This window comes from Sinohyriopsis cumingii, chromosome 15, assembly GCF_028554795.1.
Source record: "Sinohyriopsis cumingii isolate HCF-2022 chromosome 15, ASM2855479v2, whole genome shotgun sequence".
Classification (NCBI taxonomy): Eukaryota; Metazoa; Mollusca; class Bivalvia; order Unionida; family Unionidae; genus Sinohyriopsis; species Sinohyriopsis cumingii.
In genome coordinates, this window is record NC_142975.1 from 37,772,783 (window position 1) to 37,790,860 (window position 18,078).

An 18,078-nucleotide genomic window follows, 5' to 3' on the forward strand; every position below is an offset into this window, starting at 1 on the left:
TTTAGCTATCCTTGATCAGCGCACTAATTTTCAGTCGTTTTCATGGGTCTCTCCATTTAAAGCATTTTTAGATTGACTTTATCATACTGTGACACAATTGATTGATTTTACTATTGATTTTAACGAATGAAATAGAATCATTCACCTGTCAACCTACCCACCACCCGCCCAACCAACCCAAACAAGATAAGTAGCAGTGTGGGCTTGGGATGTGTGCTGTACGCGACAGCAACACAGTTAGTAGCGCCCAAGCAATTGTCTTGTACACGCACGCATCAAGGTAGCCGCCGACTCCGACTAATCCAATAGTAGGATTCAAACCCACACCCTTTCCCCAAGCACTAAGCCACTTCCGTTCTGAACGTCAGTATTGTGTGTGCTGATACAGTTTAAAATGTAAAGTACTTCTTGACTTTCACGGGATCAGCTGCCTGTTTGTACTCCACATAGGTTTTTCTAACCACAAATTGCCTTCTTGTAACCTTACTTAGAAAGGTCTATACAAGAACTTTATAGTGTATGTCAATGTTTTGCCATGACCATCTTATACTTGAATGAACACGATGCTAATAAAGCTCCCAGTCTAATCTGGAGGGGCTTTTCAGTATTCGATACTATTTTATTTGATTTCTGAGAGCTTATTTCTGACCATCAAGAGGCCAATTAATCGTTGTCAAGGTTAACACCGGTCGTAAATTGTATATGTTAATAATTCACTATGCGGTATTTGCCACCCTCTTAAGGTGTATCAAAATTCTATATAGCTACAGAGGGATAGCAATATATGGAAGACATAATGATAAATAACGTCATAAAATTTACACAGCTATCTCTTGGTCCAGGTTAGGCGTTATATTCCCAGTTGATATCGCATTAACTCACTCCTGCCAGCGTAACAATAAAATATCTCTAACTCGTGCAACTTGCAAAATCCAATATACATATAATAAGTTATATAGAGTTCGTGTTAATTTATCTAAATTCCTTATATAGGATGGGCAACAGAATCGCGCAGATTATGTATATTCTTTAAAACTGAATGCACCGTGAATGGTTGTTAATCTACAGACGATAAATACATTCGATTGTTTGGAATATTTTGTTTAAAGAACATAAATTATACATTGTGGATAAACATTGCTTTGCTTGAGTGACGAATATCTACTTTGATTGTGTTCGGAATGTATGCGTTTGAAGAAATAATTTTCCATGAGAGAATAGCAGATATGATTAATAAAAGGTAAGTTGATTGGCACAAAGTGCAGTAATTCTTAGATGTAATTTTTGTGCATCTTTCTCATGCCTTCAATCCTGACTACTTTCTACGTTTGTTTTCGATTGTCTTTATAGGTGTGTTATAATGCAGTGATCATTTGATGGTGGTAGAGTAAAACAGTACAAGTTTAATATTCTGTACGAGGTAATAGTCAACCTTCAGTCTTAGACTGATGTGATTATTTTTCACACCCCAAATATGTAGGGTATAAATCTGCGTCAGAACAGTGTACAATATGCGACCCATAAAAAAGGTATGAAAGTATACGTTAACACAATGGCGTCACTAGGGTTGGTGTCACCCAGTGCGGTAACTCATGGTGTCACCCCAATGGACCTACTTCCTGCACAAAAATTAAAAACGTTTATGGACAGTCGTGTGTGGTAACTCATGGTGTCACCCCATGGACCCCTTCCTTCACAAAAATTCAAAATTTTTATATACAGTCATTTTGGTGTCACCCCCTCTGATGGTGTCACCCGGTACGGTCCGCAACCCCTAGTGACGCCACTGCGTTAAGGGATGAAATTTTCCCGTTGGAGTTCGCATGAATTTCGAAGCTGGAAGTCACTGTAACAGCCTCAAGCGAAATCAAGAATCCCACACGATTTCTGTGATGTTTTCACTGTTAAATGATAAGTATTTATTTTGCAAAACTGTTTTTTTTTTTTGCTGTACTTTGAGTCATGTTTAAAGTTTTGTTGAACATTGTTTAAGAACAGAACAAAGACTATATTATATTATATTATATTATATTATATTATATTATATTATATTATATTATATTATATTATATTATATTCACCCTACAGTCCAACGTACTTCGTTACTAAACGTTTCGAGGGAAGCGTGGGCGCATTGAACTCTCACTTAATTCCGAATGATTCCGTGAGATATGGTTTTCATGATATGAGATGCTCATATTTACTGAGTATTAAAAAATACTGGACCAGATGCCACGGGGCGCAGATTGCCTCAGTTTGAGAGGGCGTTGTACACCACATGAACAAGACCTCTTTATTTTTTATACTTTCTCAATAACCTTTTAATTGTATACTTAAAAGCATGCATATTAACCATTCTGTAACACATATAAAGCAAACAATTATTTCTGGTTTTATTGAACGTTTTACGTGTGGATCATTTCATGAATGAACCGGAATACCGTTTAAAAATACACTTCATATTTTCTGTGCAAACATACGACACACACAGCAGAACATAAACGGCAGATATCCGAAACTGGAGTTTGGAGTTTGGTACGGCTGTCCCATCTTTCTGGCAGACATTCTACGAGCGGACACGAGGTTATAAATATTATAAATCAATCGGGGCTTTTATGTGAAAATGCATTTTCTCGATTTTCAAGGCGAACATTTTGTCTTCTTATATATTTATGTAAGGAGTCTTGTATGATTAGGACTTTGTGATTTATACCTTAAAACGTTATCAAGGTTAGTATCAGTTAATTGTGTAAAAGCTAAGTCGGCCTCATGTGTCACATGTTATGGCAAATAGGCAAAAGTAATTGATAAATGTCGTAGGCTAGATATTGAACTGCCTTGTACACAGATTTATTCTCAAGGTGCAAATCTGCACTCAATAGGCAGAGGGATGAGCTAGTATTAAAGTGATACAAGTTTCTCGGCACAGTCACCGTTTACCCTGTCAAGACGAGAGGTCGGGTACTTTTCCTGATCCCTGAGTAGGTTGTGCTTTCGAAACGTCAGATGTCAGAGCGACAGTATTTGAAGTATGTACATGCTATCACAACTATATGGTCTTAAACTAAGTAACAGAAAAGATTTGATTCAAAAGACAACATGTTTTGTAAAATTCAACAAATAATTTTTTTCCAAAGAATTCAAAATGAATTTTTTAAAAAGACCTTTCAGTATTGTGAATTAAATGACAAATATTCCAAAATGTTCTATGACAAGTCCAAAAGTATGAAATATCAATTGAATTCCAGCGGAATTCCATATAAATTCCGCTATTGAATAATTTGATGTGCCTGATGAAGTTCGCTGGTACAGAGGTATAAATAATTGCAAAGGACCATTCATATGAATGTGCATCATCCGTCTGTCATTCCAGCCATCAATGCCGTACAACAGCAACATAACTCTTCCAGCCAACACAACTACATACTCGGAAAAATATAATCTATAAAATGTTGCCGATCTGTCGCAAAATAAGCCAGTTTGTGCGCCTGACAAGGTCTGTAAATGTAGATCTGCTACTGTAAGGATAAATGTGCAATACTTGGCTGACAATGTACTACGGATGGTGCGGTGGGGGGGGGGGGGGGGGAGGGGAGCGAGCTCTACAGCATTTGTCCGGAATTATTTCCAGTCTCTTGATAGCACAAACTGCAACCACTTGTTATAGACGCATTGGACGCGGAGTCGTGTTTCTGTACAATACAGGGGCGCGACGTTATATGTGTCATTCTGGTGGCGGATGGCGAAACTTCATCAAGTATACCGCCTATATGTTGGCCAGAAACATGATGTGGCCAGCTTGCTTTTAACTTTGCTGCCATTAGCCCTGGCAACAATTTTCCAGTACGTCGCTGCATCCATATTGTACCTCTTCCATGTGACAAGCAGCCGTTTTAGGCTGAAAGGCTTTGCTTGAGTTTTGCTAGTGCTGCTTGCAGTTTTTCCTTTGCCCACAGATGCCAGACCTCGGCGTACCGAGCGTCTTCCAATGCAAGCAAGTGGCTCTCCTTCAGACTACACACGTATGAGGATGTGAAAATGTGTTCAAGCTGTGGAGCGTAACCATAATGACATGAGGTCACTGGAAAATATTTTTTTTCTGACCACATTTGTTGAACTTGTTTCATGTGGTTTTTCTTATTTGGAGTAAATGTAATAAAACTTTTAGCAAAAATATTCTCTTAAAAATATTTGTATGCAATCTCCTTTTGTCCTCATTATTAGTACATGCCATAATAGTCGCTTCAGAAACAGAATATGAATTTGTTACACCAGACACTAAATAATAAAACTCTGACTTAATATTTGTCATGACGGTATATGTACTTTCTTCGTAGCATATTTTAATGACGTAAAAGGGCAAGGTCATCCGTGACCAGGGGCAATACTAGAAGATAACGTATTTTGTGCAAAGAGGTATAGATAAACCGTGCTACCGTCGCACAAACTCTGAGGGTAAACCTTTTTATCTTAAACTTTTTACAAATGTTATTACTTCGTTAAGTGGACACGGCATTTTTAATTATGAGTTCCAAATTAAAAATAAATTGTTGTATAATCTGAATTGTTGGATCTAATAGAGTCACAAACAAAAGATTTAAGACTGCAATCAGCAAGGTTTTTAATGCTGGTATTGTTCGTATCGGTATTACCCTCCTCTATTTAACATGTTCCTTTCTTTCTGCCATTTAGTTTCATAATTTATGTATATCTTGTCATGTCACAGATAATGTGATGCCCATTAAGCTTTAATATAAACGATGTTGTAACTTTTCCCATGATTACAAATTGTATTACTAAGTTTTCAACTAGTGCATGCAAATCCAAACATGTACATTAATTAAACGCGATATAATTAACAATCGCCACCCTTCTAGTCTAAGAAATAAACTGCTCCAGTGGCCGAGTGGTTAAAGCATTCGCCTCGGATGCTGGAGGTCGCGGGTCTGAACCCCAGCCGATTCATACCAAAGACATAAAAATGGTATTAACAGTTGCCTCGCTTGGCGTTCAGCACTTAGAGGTTAATGTTAGGACTGGTCGGCTTGGTGTCAGAATAATGTGAGTGGGGGGACATCATGCTACATGTCTGCGGCATGATACCCCAGTGCTAGACATCGCTATAAACTGCCACACTGCAGACATCGTAGTGATATGACTCAAACTGTTAAAGCTATGTTAAAATTCCCAAAACACACAAACACTCACAAACATACACACACAGTCGTAGAAATATGTAACAATAAGTAAAATCAGAAGGGAGATAACCTTTCTTACCATATTGTTATACATTCACATTGAGGTCTTGTATTCGCACGTTCTTCAGCTAATGTCTTACTTTCTAGCAAATGTCGGCATAATTTCCAAGTCCTCGTTATAATTACACGCACGTTCTTAAAATAATGTCTAACTTTCTATCAATCGTCGGTATAATTTCATTTGAAATCAGTATATATTACAAAAATTCTATTCTCAAAAATCATATTATCATTTGTGCATGTCATTTGGCCAATACATGTACTTTTATCATATTAATTTCCTTTAATTAGCTTATGAATCATGGATTTTTACCACAAGAGTGGATAAAAGTACAGTGTAAAATACAAGAGTTGATACAATACAAGTACAGTGTAAAATACAAGAGTGGATACAGTACAAGAACAGTGCGAAGTACAAGAGTCGATAAAATAAAAGAACAGTGTAAAATGCAAGAGTGTGTTAAAAACAAAAACGGAAGTAAGATACAAATATAAGAGGGAATGATAACATTACAGTGTAAAAGATGAAAGAGACGATAAAATATACGCACTGTGGAATATAGGGATAGGTGTAGCATACCAATTTAGTGTCCGATGTACAATACAAGGTGGGTAAATACCAATACAGTGTAAAATATAATTATAATGTACAATAATTAAGTGAAATCTGTAAAATTTTCGAAACCTCAAAACTGAAATTCCCAGAAAGCCAAATAAGGTTTTGCTTCCTAATTTCATATATTTAGTTTCCATAATGTCATTACATTTAAATTCAGTGTATCGATACCATTCTATTCTGAAAATTTTATACTAATAAGAACCAAAACTTAATCAGGGCCTGTGGCCAACCAGTCTTTAAACATCCTTAATTAATCTGTGCAAAGTTTACTGAAACCCCACAGTAAAGCAGATACAGGTACAACGAAATCTTAATTCTCTCTTATATTGATTTTATAATAACTCCCTATTGATATTTGTCTTATATCGATTTTATATTGAATCCTAATTGATATTTTGTCAATCATGTGAACTCATTTTATGGTTAACATCAAGAACCTCAGTAAACAGAAAACCCTACAGAAATGAAAATCAAACTTGGTCCCATTGGATTTCGGTTTTAAGCGGTTTCGATGGACACAGACATTGTGGAACACACAAAATATAAGCATACAACTACTTCCCTTCCTATGCACGCTACGTACTGCGTTGGTGTAGATAAGTATGTAATAACAAATATATATCATTCTATCCATTCATCCTTCTCTCTCTCTCTCTCTCTCTCTCTCTCTCTCTCTCTCTCTCTCTCTCTCTCTCTCTCTCTATATATATATATATATATATATATATATATATATATATATATATATATATATATATATATATATATATAAAGAGAGAGAGACAGACCTATAGTCAGACATATATATATATATATATATATATATATATATATATATATATATATATACATATACATATACATATATATATATATATATATATATATATATATATATATATATGTGTGTGTGTGTGTGTGTGTGTGTGTGTGTCTGACTATAGGTCTGTCTCTCTCTTTATATATATATATATATATATATATATATATATATATATATATATATATATATATATATATATATATATATGTCTGGCTGCCTGACTGTCTGTCTGACTGTCGTTCTATCTATCAATCTATTTGTCTGTCCATGTATACTTGTCAGTCTGTCAGTCTCTATGCGTGCATGTGAGTGTGTGTGTGTGTGTGTGTGTGTGTGTGCGCGCGCCGGTTTTTATTTTTTGTTTAGTTAACAACTCGATATGAATTCTTCGGTTTATGACGCACTGTACCATGAAGTGCCAACCAATCAGCTATTCCTCTCGTGAAGACATATTTCCAAATGATCATTGGTTTATCCAAGTTATACTTTGCTTTTAGGGTTGCAAAGAGGACGAATACCGGTTACCCAAGAGAAAAATCTCGGACGTAAAGCAGGCAGTGAAGGGGACTACATCTAGAATGATGTCTAAAGAAGAAAAGTTTCTGGCGTACTGGAAAGAAATTAGGGACAACGCCTTTCAACTTACACAGGAAGAAAGAGAATCAGAAGTCAGGAGATGGCTGAAACAACGAAAATCAATACAGTACAGGTAATACTTATTGATAAGCCTGTTTCTTTTGTGGTAGAAGTATTATTCCCTTTTGTTGTAAAATGTGAATTACTTCTTTTGAATAAGGACTTTCCGCCTCCCACTGCCATTCGCCCACTCAGTCCATTGTCTTGCCTTGCTCGATGAAAAACTATAAAAACACTCGCCTCATAATCTGAGAAAAATGCAAGAGCAGTCGATGCAAACATTGTTAGCGGAAGCTATATATTAATGTGTGTGTGTGTGTGTGTGTGTGTGTGTGTGTGTGTGTGTGTGTAGTTTGTTTGTAGCCATGTTTTCCTCACTATATATTCAAGAACACAATTGCACAGACTGAAAAGTTTGTCATTTATGTAACTAGCATCTCTCTCTCTCTCTCTCTCTCTCTCAAACCCTAAAAGTGTATATTCACTTACTTGACATGGCAAGGAGAATAATCTTATATAATCACAGATTTGTTTCTTTGCTTTATTCTTATCCCTTTGAGGTCCATACGGAGTAATAATGTTGAAGCTTTCAATATTTCAACATTGTTACCTTAAATATCTTGCATGAAAGGCCAAGTTAATTATGTAGCTAATAGTTATGACCCTGTCTCCCACTATCCGTGGCACGGCAAGGTAACCAACAGAAATGTAGTAGGCTGTCGTAGTTAGTTGCTCCGAAAAAGCATATGTCCCGGCTTTGATCCTTAGATCTTGTTTCCACATTGCAGCCTGCATTATTTCAACGGCGCCCAAGATAGACATGGCCGAACCCAATAAAGAGAGTGCCGATACATGTATGGCATTAATATTATCCGCGTTTCTGATCGGCTTTGAAGGGGACACAACTACGCTAATATTATAACTACCCATTAAAGTGAACAGCCTCTAGCTGTTATTCCCCTTACATGCGGACATCACTACGCCGACTCGGCATTGTATGAGCAGTGTTCTCATTTTTGGAGACATTTTATAACTTTTCTTGTAGAAATATAACAGCCCAAAACAGTCAGCAATTCAAAATGTCGAATTTCGTATTATGTTCATATTCGTTCTTGATGTCTAGACAAATTTATACTACTTAAATAATGCAAACTGTCTAATTATTAGCGGTGCGCGGTATTACTAATATACCGTTTTACGGCAGTATCTTTCCCCGGCAGTACGTACTATGCTACTTTTTCATATTACCAGTAATTCGTTGGTTTCCGTCATTAAGCTGCACGAGTAATCTTGTTACGAACTTGTTGCAGTTATGAGATTTACGGCAGTTTTATGCGCAACGTATGATATTTATGGCGGTCAGTATATTTTAGTTGAGGACGAACCTAAACAGGCCTGAGAAGAACCACCGACCCAAGAGAAAATACTGGCCAGCTTTCTTGTATACCCACGCTGCCCAAGCTCGAGACTTGAATCCAAGTGGACAGAGGTGAGATTTCAGTGACCTGTAAAGGCGAGCACATGAGACCACTCAGTCACCCGGAACCCTTGTTACGAATTTAACATATTTACAGCGTGCGTTAAATTTTCATGACAAATAATTAAAAACAATATTATTCTTTTATTTTATTGTTTTTACAAAATAGTTTTATTTGTGACAAATAAATTTTGACTATTATAATTATAATTTATATTTATGATCCTTTTATTACATATATGACACGTGAGTAGTAGTGTATGGGGCCACTATAGCTACAATGAATGTACGTACAAAAATAATTTGAGCCTTTATAGCGACAAAATTTATAGCCACAATGGGAATTAGCATTATAAGATCCCCTGAGTCTCTATAGCGACAAGAAAAAAAATGGGTTTAGTTTAGGTACAATATGAATGGAACAGGTGGATGACGTTACGGTACTGGACATTGGCGAAAATGTTGCAAGATACTAACATCAATCGGGTCAGACAGCAAACAGTGACAGCGGGGGGGGGGGAGAGAGAGAAGCGGGTAGCGGGTACTTTCAGCTGGTCCATCGGGTAGCGGGTGACGGATAGCGGGTGGTGGGTAAGTTCAGCTTGTTCATAAACTATACGAATAATAACGCTTGACGGAGCGGGACTGGCGAGGCATAGACATAGGACACATGCAAAGATTTATGAACATAAATTTATTACACATAACATATAAAATCGACTAAAAAGTATTTAGGCAACAGAGCAAATCCTTCGAGACAATGGAGTGGCCGAGAAAAGGACCTTTGTTTTTTGTTTGTGTTAAATCATTCCGTTAACATATAGGGCATCGCATATGTCTTCTTCTCCTAAACTTCTTCTGACCTCTGGACCGTAGATGATGACTCTCTTCAGCTAGCCTTGTGTATCAACGTAGATTCCTCTTTTCTAAAGCTCCGTATCAGTCATCTGGTTGATAGCAAATGATGATTTGACACACATGGGTAAGTCCGTGCGGAACAGGATCGACTATACGAGGCTAGATGATTCAACGTTAATTCACATCTTGTTTTGAGAACAGGTGAAGGGAATGAAGGGAATGATGGTTATTTATAGTTGAAGTGCGGATCGAAACGGTTTGAGTTTTTTTATTAATTCCAATACGCGTTACAAAATTATTGTATATTACGGAGTGTGTCTTCCAATCCGAAGAGAGCTACCTGTGACGTAACATTCCCTATATAGGTGCACTAGCGTCTGTGCGAAGTGAATCAATACGACGTTGCTTTGAAACATGACGAAAACTAAGAAGACTATGAATTGAGGTGCACCAGCAGTGACGACGAGGAGTGATTGCATAGGAGCGGCTACCAAAGCCAACACGGGCCTACTTCCAGAAGAGGTTGATTTTAATTGTGATTTAGTGGAATTTCTCTCTTCGCAAGAATATGTTCTGGTACCAGCACCTTCGCCATCTTCTCCTTCCTAACCATTCGTCAAAGATTTTAAAAGAGACAGAAAAAAGAATTGGACAATTGTTTGCAACAGCAGAAAGAAGCAGAACAAACTTTTTACTTCAACAGCAACAGCGAGAAGAAGAAGAAGCAAGAAGGAAACGACAAGAAGAAGAATAAGAAGCAGAGAAGAAATAATGTCTAGGAGAGAAGGAGCACAGTGAAAGTGAAACGGTGATGGCACTCTTAGACATTTTGTTGGGGTTAAGGAGTCTGAAAGAAATGTATCAGACTTCTTTATTACGACCCAAGATAAAAAAGCACCTTCCCGAGCCAAACAGCCCAACCCTGTTGTTACGCCTGAGATACCAGCCCTAGTTATTTCTACCCAATCATCGACAGGAGCAAGTCCAGAAGTAGCCCCTGGCCGTGGCAAAAGCTTAAGGAGTCAAAGCTGATTGCTTCCCGTTTCTGCGCTTTTTAAATAAATAAAAACACCCAACGGTACTTTCCAGGGCCACTCATTTCTCTCGAAAAGAGATAATATTTATGTTGCCAAAATCAATTAAAACTCAAACTCCCTTTTTTGCCACATGATGAACGTGTGTGAGTGCGTGGTTGTAGGTCCTTATTCTAAAAAATCAAAATCAAAACATACTTACGTTTTCTTTCTGTTATACACTGGTACAAATTTTACAATCCAATTGACAACATACATCTGTAAAAAGTTATTAGGCTTCTTCTGTCTTTGTTCACTCTCTCTTTTATTGAATTTCGTTACAATATCAGTTTTTTTCCTCTTCTTCCTCGCTTTCTTCTCGTTTTCGTTTCTTCTCTTTCTTCTCTTTATGTACGTGTCTGGGTTCCTTCTTATGAGGGTACCTCTTCTTCCTGTTCGGAACCCCTCTCTTCCTCTTGCTCCTTTTGTTTATTAGGGCAGTCTGAAGACCAATGTCCTTTCTCTTGATAATGATAACAGGTATCTTGACTTTTGTCTCTTTTGATACCTAATTTACCTTGACGTTGTGGACACTATGTAGTCCAATGTCCTTTCTTCTGACAGATATAGCAAGTATCTTGACTTTTTCTCGAAAGAAGTTGGAGTAGTCCGTCAGCTTCACTGAAGAAAACTTTCGTATGACACCTCGCAAAGCTCTGATCGGAAATTCGCTTTGTGTTGGCTCTTCCAGCTTTTTGGACGGTTTGAGAGTGAAATGAATGCTAGCAGGAAAGATACTGACCCTTCATATGAGGAAGAAACTGGCTTGACATTGATATAGGGATCCATAGTTCACCACCATTAACCCTTTAAAATTACTACCACATTCGAGAGACGGAAAAGCCCTACTCAAGAAAAATTATGACCATAGTCTACATGTACACAGCGAAGTTTAAAGATTTCAAGTCCGACGTACAGTTGGAGAATGCAAAAGAAATCATCAACGATGTGAGCGACTCTTTGTTAACCAAACTCAAACGGCAGTGTGAAGCCAAAGCAAACGATCGCTTGAGACTTTCCATTCATTACGACAGTTTGATGTCACCAGTTTGGGATCGTGTTTAGCACCCAGCAGAATTGACACCTTCCAAACGCATCGGCAAGATTCAACACGTGCAATAATCCAACGACAAATTTCACATCACCGACGGAAAAGCAACAATATTCATGACCAACGTTTATCTTCCCAAAGAGGCCGGACAAAGCAGAAAACTGTTATTGGTAGAAGACCTTCTCAGCATCAAGAGCAGCCTCGTTCAAATTAACAACCCTCAAGACCAGATGTGTTTAGCAAGGGCTATTCTGGTGGGACGAACGTATGCCGACAAGAACGACACGGTAGAATGGAAGAGAGCCTGTAAAACTATTCAACAGTGTGACTGAGTCAAACAACGAAGAGAAGGAGAACTCTTGTACAGCAAGCGGGGGTTTCTAAAGACGCCGCTTGTGGCAGTTATGAAATGCAAAAATTGCAATACGTCTTAACTCCACGCTACGCCTTGAAAGTACACCCTCAAAAAGTGCGAAGACATGTTGTGTCGTGGCAAATATTTTAAAGATGGAAAATACATTCACGTCTATTATGACGAAAAACACTTCGATGCCATTATAAGTTTCACTTGATGCATTGAATAATGATATTATTACGAAATATGTAATTATTGTTAAACAAATCGAGAGCAACACAAAAATTGTGAATTAAAATGCTCAGAACAGTTTGCCTCTACACCCTGTCTGACCGAAGGACAACAACGAGTGCATTGCCCAGCTTATCAGCGCACTTTTGTCAGCCCTACCTGTTACCAGCAACATTTGAAGACGAAAGATTCACAGCGAAAAGGTGCTTGTCAACTCCTGAGATTGTGCCCTATTTGTGGACATGGCATACGTACCAATAGTGCCAGGGAACACGTACGTCGAGGAAAGATACGATGTCACATTTGTCGCCAAATCATGGACTTGGAACACGAATACTTCATTCATAAATACCATTCCAAACATCAAGAAGAAGATGACCAGAAGAAAGTCAGTGTCATTTACATCACTCAAAATCTGTTTCAACAAGATAAAGCCCATCGCACGATCAGTCTCAATGCTCATTACGTGGTATTGTTTAAAAGCCCTAGAGATAAATCGCAAGTGCATATCTTAGACAAACAGTTAGGAACGCGTTCGATGACTCATGCGTACGACGATGCCACTCAAACCCCACACGCCTATTTACTCGTGGATTCAAAACCCACTGTGACCACCCCTGATTATATGTGATTTCGTACCTATCTGTTTCACCACTGTTGCCAAGAAGGAGGGCCTGTAGTGTACACGTCCCCGTCGTTAACTTAACAACAACAACAAAACAAAAGCTAATCTATAAAAACCTCGGACACGATGGGTCTGTATCACACAGTGTGAACATGACGTCCCTTCAATCTCATCTTCACGTCCAATTGATTCGTGCTTTGTACGGCATCAGTCGCGATAAAATGAAATACACAAATACCTGCTCGTGTCTTAGAAGTCGGTCTCAAAGTAGTCTTACTATGGTTTTCGGCGTCAGCACGTCAATTATTACAAGGCATCATTTACATTCCACATCAAACCAAACGCTTTTTCGACAGAAACAAAGTAGCCTTGACGCAATTGGCAGATCTCCACATCGACACTCAAACCAAAAAGCATATCATTTTGAAACCTGGATGTAGCGGTTCTCTAGGAACTGTCATCATTCGCTCTCTCATAAAATGGAATCATGTGCCACCAAGGTTCTCCTGAAGAAGAAAGCCACTCCCCCAACGTACCCAAAAGGAAGGCAAATATAAACTATCAAGACCAGAACACACCCTCTAAAAAAGAAAGGTCTCCAGACAACACCCCAGAAAACTGCTTCTACCCGCTAGAGAGGCATCTCGGCCAGCAGGCAACCTTACATCCCCAAGCCACGACCTGCAGCGACTGTAACCGCGTCTCCAGTAACCTCAGATTCTTCTACGTCTCCGTTGCTGATGATGCCTGCCAGACCCAGCCGTTCTTCCTAATGTGGTGCAAAATGGAAAACCATGTCTCCAAGGACTTATCCTCTAGCGGTGCCACACTCTTCCTCATTAGCTGCAGTGGCAGCTGCTAACAAAGTACCTTCCACCAAAAGCAAAGTCCAAAAGAGGACGCGCATGTTACAGAGTTTACTTGATTTATCCGAGCAAGAACTGTCCAGATTTAGTCCATTGCGAACCACTTCACGACGATTGACGCCTGTCATCAAGTTGATACGACGTAAAGACAATCAGTGGCGACACATTCCAGTATAAAAAAGACGTGAGGCAAACTATTGAAATCAGCGTTTGTATGCTTCAGAACGCCCAAAGATGTCCCCTCAAGAAGAGCAACCATTACCGCCATCGTTGTTCTCCTGTCCAAAATGGAAAAGGAAAAAGAAAAGGACGGTCTCGTCATCCGAATAAACGCTTAGCAGAGCATCGAAGTCACCCTCAAAAATGACCCTATCGTCCAAAGAAAAGGGGAAGCCAGCAAAGTAGGGGATTGGTTGGCATATAACATATGGTTAATCAGTTTGAACAAATCTTTGAACAAAAACGTTTATCAAAATAAAGATAAAAGGACGCATGTCAAACCACGGAGTTCAGTGTATTTGTGTGTGTGTGCTCCTGAACGCCCATAGATATCCCCTCAAAGAAGTGGACACTATAGTTGTTTTCCTGTCCAGAAAGGAAAAGGAAAAAGAAAAGGACAGTCTCGTCATCCACATAGCCATGCATCGATGTCATCCCCACGAAAAAACACAGTTGTCTAAAGAAAAAGAGAAGCAACCAAAAAGGATGATCTTTTTCACAGCTTCTCAGAAAAATAAGATAAAAGGACACATGTCAAGCGATGGACTTCAGTGCATGTGTGTGTGTGTGTGTGTGTGTGTGTGTGTGTGTGTGTGTGTGTGTGTGTGTGTGTTTGAGAGAGAGAGAGAGAGAGAGAGCGCTCGCTCGCTCCTGAACGACCAAAAATGTCCTCTCAAAGAACAAACAAACAAAGATTTCACCCCCAAAATAATCGTTTTTCATTCCCAGAGGAAATAAAATGAAAGGACTTCATTCTCGTTCAATCAAACATGGGCACATATTGTCTGTCCTTTCCATAGCTCCTCCACCCATGTGACAAAATGACTCATTCAAGCGGCTCGAAAGACGTCATCGATACCGTGAGCGAATGTTGTTTGAATGTCTTGAAAAGCACGATACCTTTGTCTTTAGACATCTGAAAAAAATGCTTAGCCAAGATCGACACGTTCTTCGTCAAATGGTCCAAAAGAAAATAACCATCCGTCAAAAGAAAAAGATGTTGGTCCAACGAGGAGGATTTGTACCCCTATTAGTACCCATTATCAAAGGAATAGTAGGACCCACGTTGAGACTCATATGAGATATGTTACCTATGCTTCGACGAAGAAAAAAATGGCTAAGCAGATTAAAGGGACTTCTAGTTAAAAGATCTCAGGAGTGGCCATTGGAATCTGATGGAAGGACGAAACCTGACTTTAGTGCCTTACAAACGATGGATGGAATACCATCGTTGGCAAGAACAACGGACCTTACATTTCCCTCCCAATCCTCTTTTGACTGAGATGTCCCAGTTACAACACGAATTGTAATCGTTGATGGATCGCAACGATTTGTCAGAAACGGAAAAATCGCAACGGTACGGTCAGCTGTACCAACAAATTAAACTCTTTCACCAGAAATCTCTAGATGAATCAGCTCAGCCAACTCTGGAAAAGATCAAGGCCCTGATGAAACGTCCCTCACCACCAGCACCTACATCCCCAGTGACCGAGACTGACGCAGCACCACGGATGCCAAAGAAAGAAAAGGCACGAGAAGTCTTTGAAACACCACTAGCATCTTCCATCCCTAGTAAGATTTCAGTGTCCTTGTTGACCCCTTCCTCCACACCCCAACGAGAGGAACTTAAAGCTTGGGTCAAACAGATGATGTCCACTCCTCCTTCGAGACAAATAAAAAAGAAAGAAGGGAAACCAGAGGGGAAAAAAAAGCTAAACCAAAGCCACTCTACTTCTACTCAAGTGGCACATCGCATACGTAAAGCCGTTTCCAAACCACCTCTCGCCCCATCCAAAATAAAATAGCATCAGCGAAGAATAACAAAGAAAAATGGAGGTGTTAGCCAGTATTTAATACGATCTATCCCATCCTGCAGGTTATGGAGGAGTTCAGATTTTGTATCTATCTGCCAAACCGAGACTGAAAATTGTCCGTTTATCTCAAGTGCAACGATGGTTGCACGAACAAGCCACGTACATCTTACTCAAACATATTCGACGAACTTTTCCAGAGGTCGTAACCGTGTAGAGGGCATTGATCATCAGTGGCATGCCGATTTAGTAGCAGATGTGTTTCATTTGGCCATCTACTATCGTGACTAAAACTATTTGTTTTGTGTCATCAACGTCTTTTCCAAAGTTTCATTGGTCGTGCCATTGACTTCCAAGTCGAGCACTGAGTTGGTGCGAGCCCTCAAACTGGTGCTGAAGCAAAGCGGTCGTCACCCTCTTTCAAGGCAAACCGACAAAGGAACCGAATTTCTGAACCAAACTTTCCAAAACGAATTGAAGAAACGAAACATTCATTTTTGCGCCACCGAGCATTCCGAAACCAAAGCATCAACATACTCTCCAGTACATCCACGTCTTACCGCACCTGGTTCAAGCTTACAGCCAATCTTAACGTGAGAGCATAGGATGTGCTCACCAAAGAAGTGACTCCCGACAACGAAGAGATCATCTTTGAGCGCCTGTTTGGTACGTGCCCGACTGTGGCTGTCCCCAAGAAAGGTGGAGTGTTGGCAGCAGTAGATTGGGTGCGCATTGGCAAAACCAAACGCACTTTCGACCAAGGTTACTTACCCAAATGGACCACCGAATTGTTTCGTGTCACTGGACGAGTGCATGGCCGTCATCCTGCCATCTATAAATTGGGAGACATTGAACGGAGAAATGTTAAAAGAAACGTTTTACTTGCCCAAGTTACAACGCGACCAAACGTGTACGACATCGAAACCATTCTCTAAGGAAGAACCAGAAAAGTGGGAAAAACGACGTGTCAAAGAATTCAAAGTACGTTGGAAAGAATATCCTCCCAGTTTTCGGCTCTTGGATCGACGCTTCGCATGCCATCGACTCACAAAATGAAGTAACCATCATGCCGTTCAACACATTCTCACCAACTACCACTGCGACCACTCCTTCACCCAGTTCTGCTCTGAAAGAGCTACAAGAACAACCCTTGTGGGAGTCTTGTACCCAACGTCAGTCACCCTCCCAACAGCCACCAACCGGACAACAACAATCCTCTTTTAAACACTCCTCTAACTTTGAGTGACCCCTCGGACAGCAGAACTCTGCAATTATGAACAACAATAACCAATTTTACTTAATGTTACCCAGTGACAGTTCCATGGAGGTGCTTCACAACAACACTTCGCGCAGTTACATGGCCAAATTACCTCAGACCATCCAATTGGATCACGGAGCCCGTTGGAAAGTGGCTTTGGTGGAAATGATTCAACCTGCACAAGTCCTAAGTATTCTTCCAATTCAAAACAAAGTCGAAGTTCTGGACAAAGTAATGCAACAGCCACGATTACCAGTAAACAACATGAAATATTCCCTATTAAGCGAGCAGCACCCAACACCTCTCCTGTAGTGTTCATCTATGGTTTAGAATTAACTCATGGTATTATTTTAGCCAAAAACATCTGGTAAACACGATTGTTACCATGTTCAATGCCTCGTTTGAGAAAATCCTGACCAAACAACTGAACAAACCTGTCACGATTGAATACAATAAAGTGGCCCGTCGTTACTGATGGAATTTCATGAGGACAGAATGATAGCTATTAGATTTTATCCTGAATTGTTTGACATTTTGGGCGGAGACCTCGACTTGGCCACAAATAATATTAACAAAAGGATCACCATACCAACCGTTGCCAAGAACTTTACTTTTGCGGCCTATTTTCAATCCCCATTAGAACTGAACAAAGGACTAAATTTGATTTTTGTTTACTCCGATGTGTGTACAACGTGGTGGGACACACCTCGGTATCGTTACTGTGTGTCATTCCTTTCAAAGAGGATTCTGCCACGAACGCTGACGAGGAAGCTGGAAACACCTATCGCGTTCACCGCGAATTTATGTATACTCACTATTTACCCGTCAGTAAGTCGTATTTCGACACTGTCAACGTTGCTATAAAAGGAAATCTGGGACAAAATATTCCATTCACCAAAGGGAAAAGGACGGTGAAAT

General features: G+C 39.5%; 1 protein-coding gene across 1 annotated transcript in view; it reads left to right on the top strand.

The window, feature by feature from the left end:
- The first annotated feature begins 1,024 nt into the window (after nucleotides 1–1,024).
- Nucleotides 1,025–18,078, top strand: part of LOC149781629 (uncharacterized) — a 155,902-nt gene continuing 138,848 nt past the window's right edge. Inside the window, exons 1-2 of the mRNA XM_089935691.1 lie at nucleotides 1,025–1,240; nucleotides 7,198–7,409. Of these exons, the coding sequence (XP_089791817.1) occupies nucleotides 7,279–7,409 (131 nt within the window). The 5' untranslated portion in view covers nucleotides 1,025–1,240; nucleotides 7,198–7,278. The remainder of the gene's footprint in view (nucleotides 1,241–7,197; nucleotides 7,410–18,078) is intronic.